The sequence below is a fragment of the Nycticebus coucang genome, chromosome 3 (assembly GCF_027406575.1).
Source record: "Nycticebus coucang isolate mNycCou1 chromosome 3, mNycCou1.pri, whole genome shotgun sequence".
Taxonomy (NCBI): domain Eukaryota; kingdom Metazoa; phylum Chordata; class Mammalia; order Primates; family Lorisidae; genus Nycticebus; species Nycticebus coucang.
This window is the reverse complement of record NC_069782.1, coordinates 66,074,876-66,086,933: the sequence shown is the minus strand read 5'-3', so window position 1 is coordinate 66,086,933 and position 12,058 is coordinate 66,074,876. Positions and strand designations below refer to the sequence as shown.

The window sequence follows — 12,058 nt, the reverse complement described above, 5'->3', positions numbered from 1 at the left end:
GTTGGAACCCTAAGCTTCTCGGTTGTCTTCCCTGTAAAACCGGAAGGTGAATATGAAAGATGAAAGTGTATAACATACATAAAATATGCAATGCATTCTCTTTAACATAGTAGAGCTCACTAAAAGGGAGACTTTGGAGCTGGGTGCAGTGCCTCACACCTGTAATCTCAGCACTGTGGGAGGCCAAGGCGGGCCGATCCCTTGAGCTCAGGAGTTCGGGACCAGCCTGAGCTAGAGTGAGACCCCATTTCTAAAAATAGCCAGGCCTTGTGGCAGATGCTTGTAGTCCCAGCTACTTGAGAAGCTGAGGCAAGAGAATTGCTTGAGCCTAAGAGTCTGAGTTTGCTGTGAACTATGATGCCACGGCACTCGACTGGGGTCTACAAAGTGAGACTCTGTCTCAAAAAAACCGAAAGATACTCCTCTGCCATACACTACACTGTGAGGGAAGGAGCAGCATTCTTTTACCTTCAGCTGACTTCACAACTCTGCATTATTGGGCAGGTTACAAAGTTGTGTAGAAGGCCTAGCCCAGCACCAAGCCTGAGGGAGACATGTATGAGGTACGGTAACTGAGGCAAATAAGAAAAAGCTCCAGTTCTGAGGGAACACAAAGTCTTCAAAATAGAATCTGTTTTCTTTTTTTTTTTTTTTTTTTAATTTTTTGGCCGGGGCTGGGTTTGAACCCACCACCTCTGGCATATGGGGCTGGCACCCTACCCCTTTGAGCCACAGGTGCCACCCTGTTTTTCCTTTTTTTTTTCACAGCAGATAGGTAATGTGCAGACATTCTAGCTAGGTTTGAAGAAGGCACCTCTCAGCCAGTAGCTTGAAAACCCAATCATCACACTTACAAATCACAAAAGGATGTGAGAATAAGATCTTGTTGCAATGTCTGTGTGGCCCAAGGATGACCTGCAACAACTTGGACACTAAAAAATGCTGACACCTCCCCAATATTCATTCAACAAATAGCAGAAGTAGGCCATATAGCAGAACAGTAGTAAATCCCATAAAGGCAAGGCAGAGAGGATGTTGGGGAAAATGGTTGAAATTTTATGTAAGGTACCCTGGGAAGGCTTCTCTGAGAGTGATGTTTGAACAAAGCCACATGGAGAAAAGTGTGCAAAAAGCAGCAAAATTGCAAGTGCTACTCATATGTGATTTTTGTGGATGACTTAACTGCCTAGCTCAGAAGTGGTGGCTTTTCTTTCTTTCTTTTTTTTTTTTTGAGACAGTCTCACCCTGTGGCCCTGGATAGAGTGCTATGGTGTCATTGTAGTTCACAGCAATCTCAGACTCTTGGGCTTAAGTGATCCTTTTTTTTTAAAGACAATCTCAAGCTGTCGCCAGCCCGGGTGTCATCATAGCTCACAGCAACCTCCAGCTCTTGGGCTCAAGTGATCCTCTTGCCTTGTTTTCTTTATAGTAGAGATGGGGGTCTCTTGCTCAGGCTGCTTTCAAACTCCTGAGTTCAAGCAATCTGCCCGCCTCAGCCTCCCAGAGCGCTGGGATTACATGCATGAGCCACCTGGCCCAGCATTGTGTGACTACATTTTGTTGTTAAGCAGGCCTAGGCCAGGTTCAAATCTGCCACTCCTTTGGTGCATGGGGCTGGTGCTCTAACCACTGAGCTAAGGGCTCCCAGCCCTTAAGTGATCCTTTTACCTCAGCTTCCCATGTAGCTGGGAGTACAGGTGCTTGCCACAACCCCTGGCTAATTTTTCTATTTTTAGTAAAGGGGTTCTGTTCTTGTTCAGGCTGGTCTCCAACTCTGGAGCTCCAGCAATCCACCTGCCTGGGTGCTAGGATTATAGGCCTGAGCCGCCGCACTCTGCCAGAAGTGGCTTTTCAGTAAATAAGAGGAAGTCTATATTTATCAGTATGGTTTTGGTTAATTCATAGTAACTGTTTCGCTGAGATCTCTTTGCAGTGAAAATTTGCAGTATATGCTTCTGGCTACAGAAGAGAGAAGTTTGAACCACTACTCTGCCCCTGATGGTGAACTCAGAAAAAGAGCCTTTGCTCTGTAACAGGTGCCTTCATCAGAGACTTTCTTTTGTGTTGTATTTTGGGCAGTGTCTTGCTCTGTCACCCAGGCCAGAGTGCAGTGGCATCATCATAGCTCACTGCACCCTCAAGCTCCTGGCTTAAAGCAATCTTCTCGCCTTAGCCTTCCAAGTTGCTAGGACTATAGTTGGGGGATGCCGTGCCCTAAACAGTCTCACTGTCGCTCTCGGTAGAGTGCTGTCACATCACAGCTCACAGCAACCTCAAACTCTTGGGCTTAAGCGATTCTCTTACTTCAGCCTCCCAAGTAGCTGGGACTGCAGGTGCCAGCCACAACGCTCGACTATTTTTTTTGTTGTAGTTGTCATTGTTTGGCAGGCCCAGGCTAGGTTCGAACCTGCCAGCTCTGGTGTATGTGGCTGGCGCCCTAGCCGCTGCGCTACAGGCGCCAAGCCGCCAGATGCATTTTAAAACTGTATCAGCACCACTAGAGATGCTTGTTTCAAAAATCAGGAACTGGCCTGGCCAGGCGGGGTGACTCACACCTGTAATCCTAACAGTCTGGGAAGCCGAGGTGGGTGGATTGCTGGAACTCAGGAGTTGGCAACCAGCCTGAGCTGGTTGGTCCCGTTTCTAAAAATAGCCGGGCGTTGTGGCCGGTGCCTGTAGTCCCAGCTACTTGAGAGGCTGAAATAGAAGGACTGCTTGAGTCCATGACTCTGAGGTTGTAGTGAGTTATGACACCACTGCATTCTAGCCGTGGCAACAAAGACAGATCCTATTAAGAAAAAAAAATAGCGCGAAAGCATTGCTGGGCGCGGAGGCTCGATATATTGCCTGAGGCGGTCCCCAGCATGGGGCTCGCTTCCGGTCGGCGTGTTGCGTCATCTGGCAGCACCGGAAGTTCCCTCGCGCTGCCTAGGAGACCGGACGCCGGCCTAGCAGCTGACAGGGCCGGGCTTGCCGTGCCCACCAGGTCGCCATGGAGCTATCCCCAGGGCTGTACGACGATCTCCACGCCTGGGACGATGACTCGGACGTGGAGCCTGAGCCCGACCTTGACGCGCAGGCTGAGGCCTACGTGGCCCGCGTGCTCAGTCCTCCAAAAGCTGGGCTGGCGCCCCTGCGCGTCTCGCCACTGCCCACGCCCTCTGCGTTCCCCAACTCCCAGGAGCCCCGGGCTGCATCCAAGGTCTCATCAGTGGGTGTGCCGGGTCTGCTGAGCCTTCCTCCGGAGCTGCTGCTCGAGATCTGCTTGTACTTGGACGCGCGCCTCGTGTTCCACGTCCTGCCGCGCGTGTGCCACGCGCTGCGCGACCTCGTACGTGACCGTGTCACCTGGAGGTTACGCGCACAACGCCGCGTACGTGCGCCCTATCCAGTGGTGGAAGGTGGGCGAAGGGAGTATCGGGGGTGCTTCGGGCGCAGCCTCTGGAGCTGGTTTCATGGCTGTCCTGGCTCTGGCGGAAGGCTGAGATTGCTACGGGTGGTGCCAAACCCCTGAGAACCTTTAGGTAGACCAAGAGGTAGACCCGGGAGTACTCAGGTTGTGAAAACCCACCCTGAAGGCTGGAGTCCTTGCACTCAGAATTCAAAGGATCCTCTGGCTTTGGGTCTGGCGGTAACCAAGCCCCCGACTCCTGGCTTGGATTTGAAGTTTCAGGCTATGCAATATATGATTGAGGCTAAGAATAAGCACAAGCATCCTCGGGTTCTGGGTCTAACCTAGAAGCTAAGGCAGCAACTGGTGTCCCCAAAGTCCCTGACCCCCTAGGGCCTTGACCTAGCTGCAGGTGAAGCAGCAGCTCAGGGTCCAGAGCCTGCAATCCTTGAACTGTGTTAGGGTTTCAGTGTTGGGATCCCTGACACCAGCAACTACAGATCCTCAAGCCCTGGATCTACTGGCTTCTCAGGCGGGGCTTTGTGGTCACTCCTCTTGTTCTCAAGTTGGTTGGTCCCTGAGGGAGATGATGACTTGGGCCTTGAATTAATACTGTTGATCCTGAGATATTGCTGATCCTGAAATTGTTGGATCTTCTGGTCCTTGAGCCAATATGAGTAACAACTTGGGTGTTTGATTACACTAACCTGGAAGCTTTGATTCTGTAGAGGAGCAGGGGATCCTAGATTGGTGATTCTCAAGGTGTTGCTGTCCAATATCCTGAGTGAGACTCTCCCAAACAGCTTGATAAACATAGATTCTTTGGTTTCTTCTATACCTGAAGTCTGGATTCTGCATCTTGACAAGGCTTCCTGGTTTACAGAGATTAGTTTGAGAAAAACTTACCTTGGTCTAGTTCAGGTGGTTGAAGCAAAAGGGTTAGTCATGAGACCCCAGCTCCCACGAGGGGCTGAGGTTGCTATCCTCCATGCTTGGGTTCCAAGATGTAGCCTGGAGAGGTATTTCTGAAGCCCCTGATTTCTGGACATTGGAGGAACAGTCAGTCCTTGACCTGCCTGAGAGATTGTTGGGCAGGTTGACCCAAGGCCAGATTCTGGGCCTGTTTGGGGTTGAGTGAGAGATCCACATGGGGTTCTGTTCAAGTTTGGTGTATAGTGGGCTTCCTGGAAGAAGCCAGAGTTGGGCTTAGCCAGCTGGTGTGGGTAACAGGGTCCCTGCTCACTGGGGACCCTCCTCATGGTGCCCTACAGAGGAGGACTTTGACTGGCCAGCAGCCTGCATTGAGCTGGAGCAGCACCTGGCCCGCTGGGCAGAGGATGGGCGCCAGGCTGAGTACTTCTGCCTGGCCGATGGGCACTTTGCTTCCATTGATTCAGTGCTGCTGCTTCAGGTGAGGCAAGGTCTTGGGAGGATGGGGGATGGAAAAGGGAAAGCCAAGGTGGCCCTGACAACTTCATCTTCCCTTTCCAGGGTGGGACACTATGTCTGTCAGGCTCCCGAGATCGCAACGTCAACCTATGGGACCTGAGGCAGCTGGGGGCAGAGCCCAGCCAGGTTCTGGTCAAAACCTTGGGTACCCAACCAAACAGCACCCACAAGGTGAGGGGTCAGGCAGGGTTATGAGGTGTGAGGCCTGGGTAGGGTGCTTTGCCTAAAGGCTCCGGTTCTGCTATTGTTAGTGTGATGTAGAGTGACCAAATATGTGACTTACTCTGTGCCTCAGTTTCGATTTCTGCTCAATGGTCAGTTAGGATGAGGATAAATGAGATGAATTATGCATTAATGTGGATATACTTTGACACAGTGTTCAGTTGACATCAGGTATACCTGAGAGGCTGCCTTGTGGATCAGCCAGCTTTGAGCAATGACTGTCATCTCTGGACAGCTCCACCAGCCATTAAGGTGGTCTAGGGGCTCGGCACCTGTGGCTCAAGTGGCTAAGGTGCCAGCCACATACACCTGAGCTGGCAGGTTCGAATCCAGCCTGGGCCCACCAAACAACAATGATGGCTGCATCCCCCAAAATAGCCCAGCATCGTGGCAGGTGCCTGTAATCCCAGCTACTTGGGAGGCAGAGGCAGGAGAATCGCTTGAGCCCAGGAGTTGGAGGTTGCTGTGAGCTGTGATGCCATGGCACACTACCCAGGGTGACAGCTTGAGGCTCTGTCTCAAAAAAAAAAAAAAAGGTGGTCTAGGCTGAGAGTTCATGTTCCTCACACTCAGGGTTGTCCCCTACTCTGGGACTGGGCGCAGTGGCTCACACCTGTAATCCTAGCACCCTTGGAGGCCAAGGCAGGTGGATTGCCTGAGCTTAGGAGTTCAAAGCCAGCTTGCAAGAGTGAGATCCCATCTCTACTAAAAGTAGAAAAACCGAGGCAAGAGGATCTTCTGCGCCCAAGAGTTTGAGGTTGTTGTGAGCTATGATGCCATGGCACTCTACCCAGGGCAAAAGAGTGAGACTTTGTCTCAGAAAAGAAAAGAAAAGAGGGCAGCGCCTGTGGCTCAAAGGAGTAGGGCGCTGGCCCATATACTGGAGGCGGAGGGTTCAAATCTAGCCCCAGTCAAAAACTGCAAAAAAAACAAAGCCCCCACTCTGCTGCTTCATGGCTGTGAGACCCAAGCTTTCTGATAGGATACATGTGGTACCCTTCTTGAGAGGGTTTGGCAAGAAATCAGGCAGTCGGCATCCAGCACTTTTCCTATTTAGTTGGAAGGCAAGGACTGTTTTTCTTCCCATTTTGCTGAAGAATAAACTGAGGGAGGTGGTGAGGTTTGCCTAGTTCATGGAGTGGAGGCCACACTTTACATTGTCATGTGATTAAGACAACCACCACTGGTGCTGAGTGTCTGAACTGAAGAACTTGAGTTAGAAATGTTATTGGCCTGGGCATGCCTGTGCTGGGCTGTTGATACAAGACTGAACCACAGACCCAAACTCTCATCTCACCTTGGTTTGGACTTGCTGGTTCTTGTGTCACTTGTCTCCCTCTCTTCTTTGACCCTTGATTTTGTTATCTGTGAAATGGGGAGGATCATGTGGAGCCAGAGTTGTGTATCACAGTGTCTGTCATAGTGAGCATTAGGGAGGAAAAGCTGTGTGGCTTTGGGTGAATCTGTTGCCCTTTCTGAGCCACATCTGCAAAATCAGGAAGATCCTTGCCTCACTCTCATGCACCCTAGTGGGGAACTATATGTGACTGCTGCCCCTGGTCTTGCAGGGCTGGGTGTGGTCGCTGGCGGCTCAGGACCACCGAGTGTGCTCTGGCTCCTGGGACAGCACGGTGAAGCTCTGGGACATGGCAGCTGATGGGCAGCAGTTTGGCGAGATAAAGTGTGAGGGGCTCTGGGGGCCTGAAGGGGTGGGACACTGCCTGGCCATAGCCCAAGCTCTGTGATCTTTGTATCTTCAGGGCCAAGGCAGCTGTGTTGTGCTTGTCCTACCGTCCTGACATCTTGGTGACTGGCACCTATGACAAGAAGGTGACCGTCTACGACCCCAGAGGTGGGCCAGGGGCCCTGGGGCCTGGGTTGGGAGAGCAGGGATGCCTGGGATCTCCAGAGCTGTGCTGGGGAAGGAGGCACTCAGACCTTGCAACCTGGCTGGGGTGACAGTTCCATCACCAGATGCTAACCACTGAATGGCTAGCATTGTGCTGTGGCAACAGAGATGACTGGGGCAGGGGGTTCAAAGGAAACCTAGGTAGCCCCCAGGGTTGGGTTAGAATCCTGGCTCCCCTACTCTCTAGATGTGCAACCCCGGGTGAGTTTGAACCTCAGTTTCCCCATCTGTGAAATCCAAATAATAACAACATTTCTGGCCCCATGGGGCTAATGGGAAGAAATAAGAATATCAGTGGTTTAAATAGGTTAGTTTTTATAAACCACCTAGAATGAACACTGTCTAGCACACAATCCTTTTCTGTTTATTTCTTTGTTTTTATTGTGTTTAATTGAAGGGCCAGTTCATTTAGTGCAGGCAGAGCCAGAGTGGGAGTGGGGACAGGCTGACCAGCAGGCAGAGGCCTGGGGGTCTCAGGATGGCCCAGATTTAGCTAGAATCAGAAAGGAGAGATGGTCACCTGCAGGGTGGAAGACAGTAGACTGAGGGTTTTGCCAGGGAGGAGGGAGGCTGGGAATATTTGTGTGGACTGGGGAGGGCCTTCGAAGGGCTCTGATGTGCCCTTTCTTCCCGGCCCATTGCCTGCAAAGCTGGGCCGGCCTTGCTGAAAAGTCGGCGGCTGCACTCCAGCGCTGTGCTGGCGCTGCTGGCAGATGATCGGCATATCATCTCAGGCAGTGAGGACCACACCCTGGTGGTGTTTGACCGCCGAACCAACAGCGTCCTGCAGCGGCTGCAGGTGGGCTCCCCCAGGGACCCAGAGGGGCTGATGGGGGCTGCAGCTGACCTGGCCTGGCCTGAGCTGCCCTGTCCCTCGTCCCTCCCACAGCTGGACTCCTACCTGCTCTGCATGTCCTACCAGGAACCCCAACTCTGGGCCGGTGACAACAAAGGCCTGCTGCACGTCTTTGCCAACCGTGATGGTTGCTTCCGGCTAGTCCGGGTCTGTCAGGGCCCATTCCTCCCTCCCAGGCCTCCTTCCTGGCCCCTGAACCCCTGGTGTTGTGGGAGGCTAGCCTTGGGAGAGCCTTACCTGAATGTCACTTCTCCTTTCTTTCCGCAGTCCTTTAATGTGGGCCACAGGTCTCATATCACAGGTATCAAACACTCGCTAGGGGCCTTGTATACCACGTCCACTGATAAGACCATCCGGGTGAGGCTTCTGCCCAGCTTGTGTTCCGGGATAGTCCCCACTCCCACCCTGTACCCCCACTGACCAGGATCATGCCTCTTGATCTTTGCCCATTATCCCCACCAGGTACATGTACCCACAGACCCACCAAGGACCATCAGCACCCGAAACCACCATGATGTGCTGAATGGGGTAAGGCCTTGGCCCAGGTGCCCTGCCCGCCTAGAGTGCTGCCCTCCTGACTCCTTATGTTCCTGTGCCCTCCAGATCTGTGCCGAGGGCAACTTGGTGGTAGCTGCCTCTGGGAGCCTGTCACTGGAGGTCTGGAGACTGCAAGCCTGAGCAGGTGGACATGGACTTGTGGATGTGGATACTGCCGGCCAGTAGGCTGGGTTTTAGCCACTGTTCTGGGGGACCTTCCCCTGTGTTGGTGCTGCCTCTGCCCCCCACTCTGCAGGCCCAGGGCACAGAGTCCAGGCCATGACCAGGTGGTGGTGGGGGATCTCTGGGCTGGGCCCCATGCCTGTGGAGGTGAAGTTAGGATTCTGGCTGCTCACCTAGGGAGCTGTTTCTAATCCTTGGGTATAGTATTGCTACAATTTGGATGCCCCACACTCTGTTGAAAGCGAAGGAGAAATAAATCTGACTGACATGTTGGTACTTGGGCCTGGAGTGTGGTGAATGTGGCATGGCCGCTGGGGCTTGGGGCTTGGACTCCTGCAGGTGGGCGTGAGGGTGAGCAGGTAAGACAGTGTGGCAGGGCTGGGGTGCACATTTCAGCCCTGATGTCCATAATACATTTGTGTCTTTGAGGAAGAGAGAGAGTCCTGAGGATCATGGCACCTGTGTATGTGATATCACTATGTGTGTAAGACATGTGGGTGTGCAGATTATAACTCGAATGCTGGACATATGTCTGTGCAGTGGGAGTGAGGGTGTGGGAGAAGGCGGGGTGGGGGGAGCTCCAGGGTGTGTGCACTGAGTGGCTGTGACCTTGGGGGTAGGCCCTGCCCCCTTTAAGCCCTCAGAGACCCCCCCCTTCCCCACCGAGTCCACATCTCGGTCCGGACAAGCCACACCCTGGGGAGCATTCACTTCATGTTTATTGAGATCCCCTAGTTTGGGGAGGCCACAGGGTAACACTGTTGTGGGGTCATAGGATGGCAAAAGGCTTCTTCTCCTTGAAGGGGTTGGTAGCAGCTGGGATGCCCATGAAGAAGGCGTCGCTCTTGGCCTGCTCCGTGCAGAACTGGAGCAGGTCAGTAGCTGCCTTGGACTCCTGCACACCAAGCCAGTCAGCCGTCCTGGCCCACATGTGCCCACCTCCTCTCCCTGTTACCTACACCACCCTGACCTTCACCTTCATTCTGTCCATCCGCAGCTGCTCCACTGCCCGGTGGGCCTGCCCGATGTCATTGCCAACATGACTGCCTTGCTGGTCATCTGGGGAGGAGTGGATAGTGTTCTGGGCAGTGGACCCAACCCCAGACCTCTAGGGGAGCCTAGGGCTACCTGAGGGTCTCCACACCTCCTCCCATGTCCTCAGGTCTGTAGGATGGGAGTGCTGTCCCCAGGCCTTTGTGAGGCCCATGTACCTTGGTTGAGGGACTCTGGCCAAAGTTGCCTAGCTGCTTGATCCTCTGGGATCCTGCTCTGCCTTCCTTCCCGGTACAGGCCTGGCTTCCCCAACCCCCTTTTTTTCCCCTGTCCCCACAGAGACTTTGAAGCCAGGATGCTCATGGAGTGAAATGTTACCAGTGGCAGCAGCAGCATCTGCCTCAACCGAGGGGGTCCCTGCCCCAGGAGGCCCTGTGGCTGCCCTGATGTCACATGTCACCTGGGTCCCAGTGGGCTGGATGCTTGGCTGGGGGAGTGAGGGGACCTAGCCTCTCTCTGACCTGGTGGATCCCCTGCCGACTGTCCCCAATATGCCTCAATTGCCAGCCTCTGCCACTCCTGACATGTAGTATGCTCACACTTAGAGCACAGCCTAACCTTTCCTCCTCTCTGTCTACACTGCCTGAGATCTCACCTGCAGATGAGACTCAATACACTCATTCATGCTGATGGATTATATTTCTTCCAGACCTTCTGACCCCACATAAAGTTTGTCACTCCATACCCAAGTGCTTAGGCCCAAATCTCCAACTGCTTCATTCTATCTCAAGTGCCATCAGATCAGCCTTCAAATAGATTCTCAATGGGGTCACTTCTGTCACCATTCATACCCCCATCTTGGCCCACCGGGACCAGTACAGTGAACTACTTACTGCCTGGCCACCAGCTTCCCCGCTGCTCTGCCACCCCTCCCCTTGCTGTTCTCAAGGCAGCCAGTGAGATCTGTTAAAAAAAAAAAAATCTTTCAAACCACCCTCCCCCCTTTTTTTTTTTGCAGTTTTTGGCCAGGGCAGGGTTTGAACCCGCCACCTCCAGCATATGGGGCCGGCGCCCTACCTCTTTGAGCCACAGGCACTGCCCTTCAATCCCTTTTTAAAAACCTCTCCAGGGCGGCACTGTGGCTCAAGGAGTAGGACGCTGGTCCCATATGCTGGAGGTGGCGGGTTCAGACCTAGCCCTGGCCAAAAACTGCAAAAAAAAAAAAATAAAAAAAAATAAATAAAATAAAAACCTCTCCAAAGGTTTCTTAGCCTCTTAGAATAATAAAATCCACCCTCTTTGCCACAGCCCTCAGCATGTTGCCTGGTCTGGCCTCTCAATATTTATCACACCTCCTTCCCTCATTCCTCATGGATCACCTTGATGCCTTGGTGTTCATTCATTCATTTAGCATTGTATGAGTCTGCTGGGGCCATCGTAACAAAATACCACCGATGGGTGGCTTAAACAACAGAAATTTTGGAGTTCTGGAGGCTGGAAATCCAAGAGTTCTGGAGGCTGGAAATCCAAGATCAAGGTGCGGGCAGGTTTAGTTTCTTCTGAGGCTTCTATTCTTGGCTTGTAACTGGTGGCCTTCTTTCTGTGTCCTTACATGGCCTTTCCTCTGTTCACAGGCATCCCTGGTGTCTCTTTTTGTGTCCAAATTTCCTCTTAAAAGGATACCAGCCAGATTGGATTAGACCACCCTGATGATGTTGCTTTAAGTTTGTATTTCTTTAAAGACCCTGTCTCATGGGCAGCCCCTGTGGCTCAAGGAGTAGGGCGCCGGTCCCATATGCCGGAGGTGGTGGGTTCAAACCCAGCCCCGGCCAAAAAAAAAAAAAAAAAAAAAGACCCTGTCTCATTCATGAGTCATATGAAAAATAATAATAAGAAAGACCCTGTCTCAAAATACAATCACATTCTGAGGTCCTGGGAGTTAGGGCTTCAACATATTTTTTTTTTTTTTTTGTGGGTTTTGGCTGGGGCTGGGTTTGAACCTGCCACCTTCGGCATATGGGACCGGCGCCCTACCACTTTGAGCCACAGGCGCCACCCAACATATACTTTTTTTTTTGGTAGAGATAGAGTCTCACTTTTTGCCCTTGGTAGAGTGCCATGGCACCATACAGCTCACAGCAACCTCCAACTCCTGGGCTTCAGCAATTCTTTTGCCTCAGCCTCTGGAGTAGCTGGGACTACAAGCGCCTGCCACAACGCCCGGCTATTTTTTTGTTGCAGTTTGGCCGGGGCCGGGTTTGAGCCCGCCACCCTTGGTATATGGGGCTGGTGCCTTACCGACTGAGCCACAGGTGCCGCCCTTTTTTTTTATTTTTTTAGACACAGTTTCACTCGGTAGAGTGCTGTGGCATCACAGCTAGGCAATTCTCTTGCCTCAGCCTCCCAAGTAGCTGGAACTACAGGTGCCTGCCACAATGCCCGGCTATTTTTTTCTTGTAGTTTGGCCGGGGTTGGGCTTGAACCCACCACCCTCGGTATATGGGGCTAGCGCCCTACT

The 12,058-nt window shown here is 52.5% G+C and overlaps 2 protein-coding genes and 1 non-coding gene across 6 annotated transcripts; 1 reads left to right on the top strand and 2 right to left on the bottom strand.

Moving 5' to 3' along the window:
- Window positions 1–10: 10 nt before the first annotated feature.
- On the top strand, window positions 11–8,817 carry FBXW9 (F-box and WD repeat domain containing 9). Of its 4 annotated transcripts, XM_053585042.1 has the most exons (10): window positions 11–3,401; window positions 4,663–4,802; window positions 4,883–5,011; window positions 6,631–6,743; window positions 6,823–6,914; window positions 7,622–7,770; window positions 7,861–7,974; window positions 8,095–8,184; window positions 8,290–8,355; window positions 8,431–8,817. In XM_053585042.1, exons 1-10 carry the CDS (start codon window positions 2,993–2,995, stop codon window positions 8,503–8,505), a joined length of 1,377 nt encoding a protein of 458 aa, XP_053441017.1. In that variant the 5' UTR covers window positions 11–2,992; the 3' UTR covers window positions 8,506–8,817. The 4 variants fall into 4 exon arrangements, with proteins under 4 accessions (XP_053441017.1, XP_053441016.1, XP_053441015.1 ...); XM_053585041.1 differs by having other exon boundaries at window positions 8,290–8,817; XM_053585040.1 differs by having other exon boundaries at window positions 7,861–8,184.
- LOC128582949 (small nucleolar RNA U13) lies at window positions 766–869 on the bottom strand. Its single transcript, XR_008379355.1, has one exon. It is a non-coding gene; the product is annotated as a small nucleolar RNA U13 (small nucleolar RNA).
- A 499-nt stretch (window positions 8,818–9,316) lies between the features above and the next one.
- LOC128580992 (putative guanine nucleotide-binding protein G(I)/G(S)/G(O) subunit gamma-14) lies at window positions 9,317–10,858 on the bottom strand. Its single transcript, XM_053583457.1, has 4 exons — window positions 10,835–10,858; window positions 10,434–10,503; window positions 9,524–9,606; window positions 9,317–9,442 (listed from the first exon to the last, which is right to left on the bottom strand). Exons 1-4 carry the CDS (start codon window positions 10,856–10,858, stop codon window positions 9,317–9,319), a joined length of 303 nt encoding a protein of 100 aa, XP_053439432.1.
- Window positions 10,859–12,058: the final 1,200 nt, after the last annotated feature.

Coding starts and splice junctions, on each gene's coding strand:
- FBXW9 (XM_053585039.1), top strand. CDS start 2,993: ATGGAGCTATCCCCAGGGCTGTACGACGATCTCCACGCCTGGGACGAT. Junction 5,012..6,630: donor AACCAAACAGCACCCACAAG/GTGAGGGGTCAG, acceptor CTGGTCTTGCAG/GGCTGGGTGTGGTCGCTGGC. Junction 6,915..7,621: donor GACCGTCTACGACCCCAGAG/GTGGGCCAGGGG, acceptor TTGCCTGCAAAG/CTGGGCCGGCCTTGCTGAAA.
- LOC128580992 (XM_053583457.1), bottom strand. CDS start 10,858: ATGCTGAGGGCTGTGGCAAAGAGG. Junction 10,504..10,834: donor TGAGGGCTGTGGCAAAGAGG/GTGGATTTTATT, acceptor TTTTTTTAACAG/ATCTCACTGGCTGCCTTGAG. Junction 9,443..9,523: donor TGCGGATGGACAGAATGAAG/GTGAAGGTCAGG, acceptor CTTGGTGTGCAG/GAGTCCAAGGCAGCTACTGA.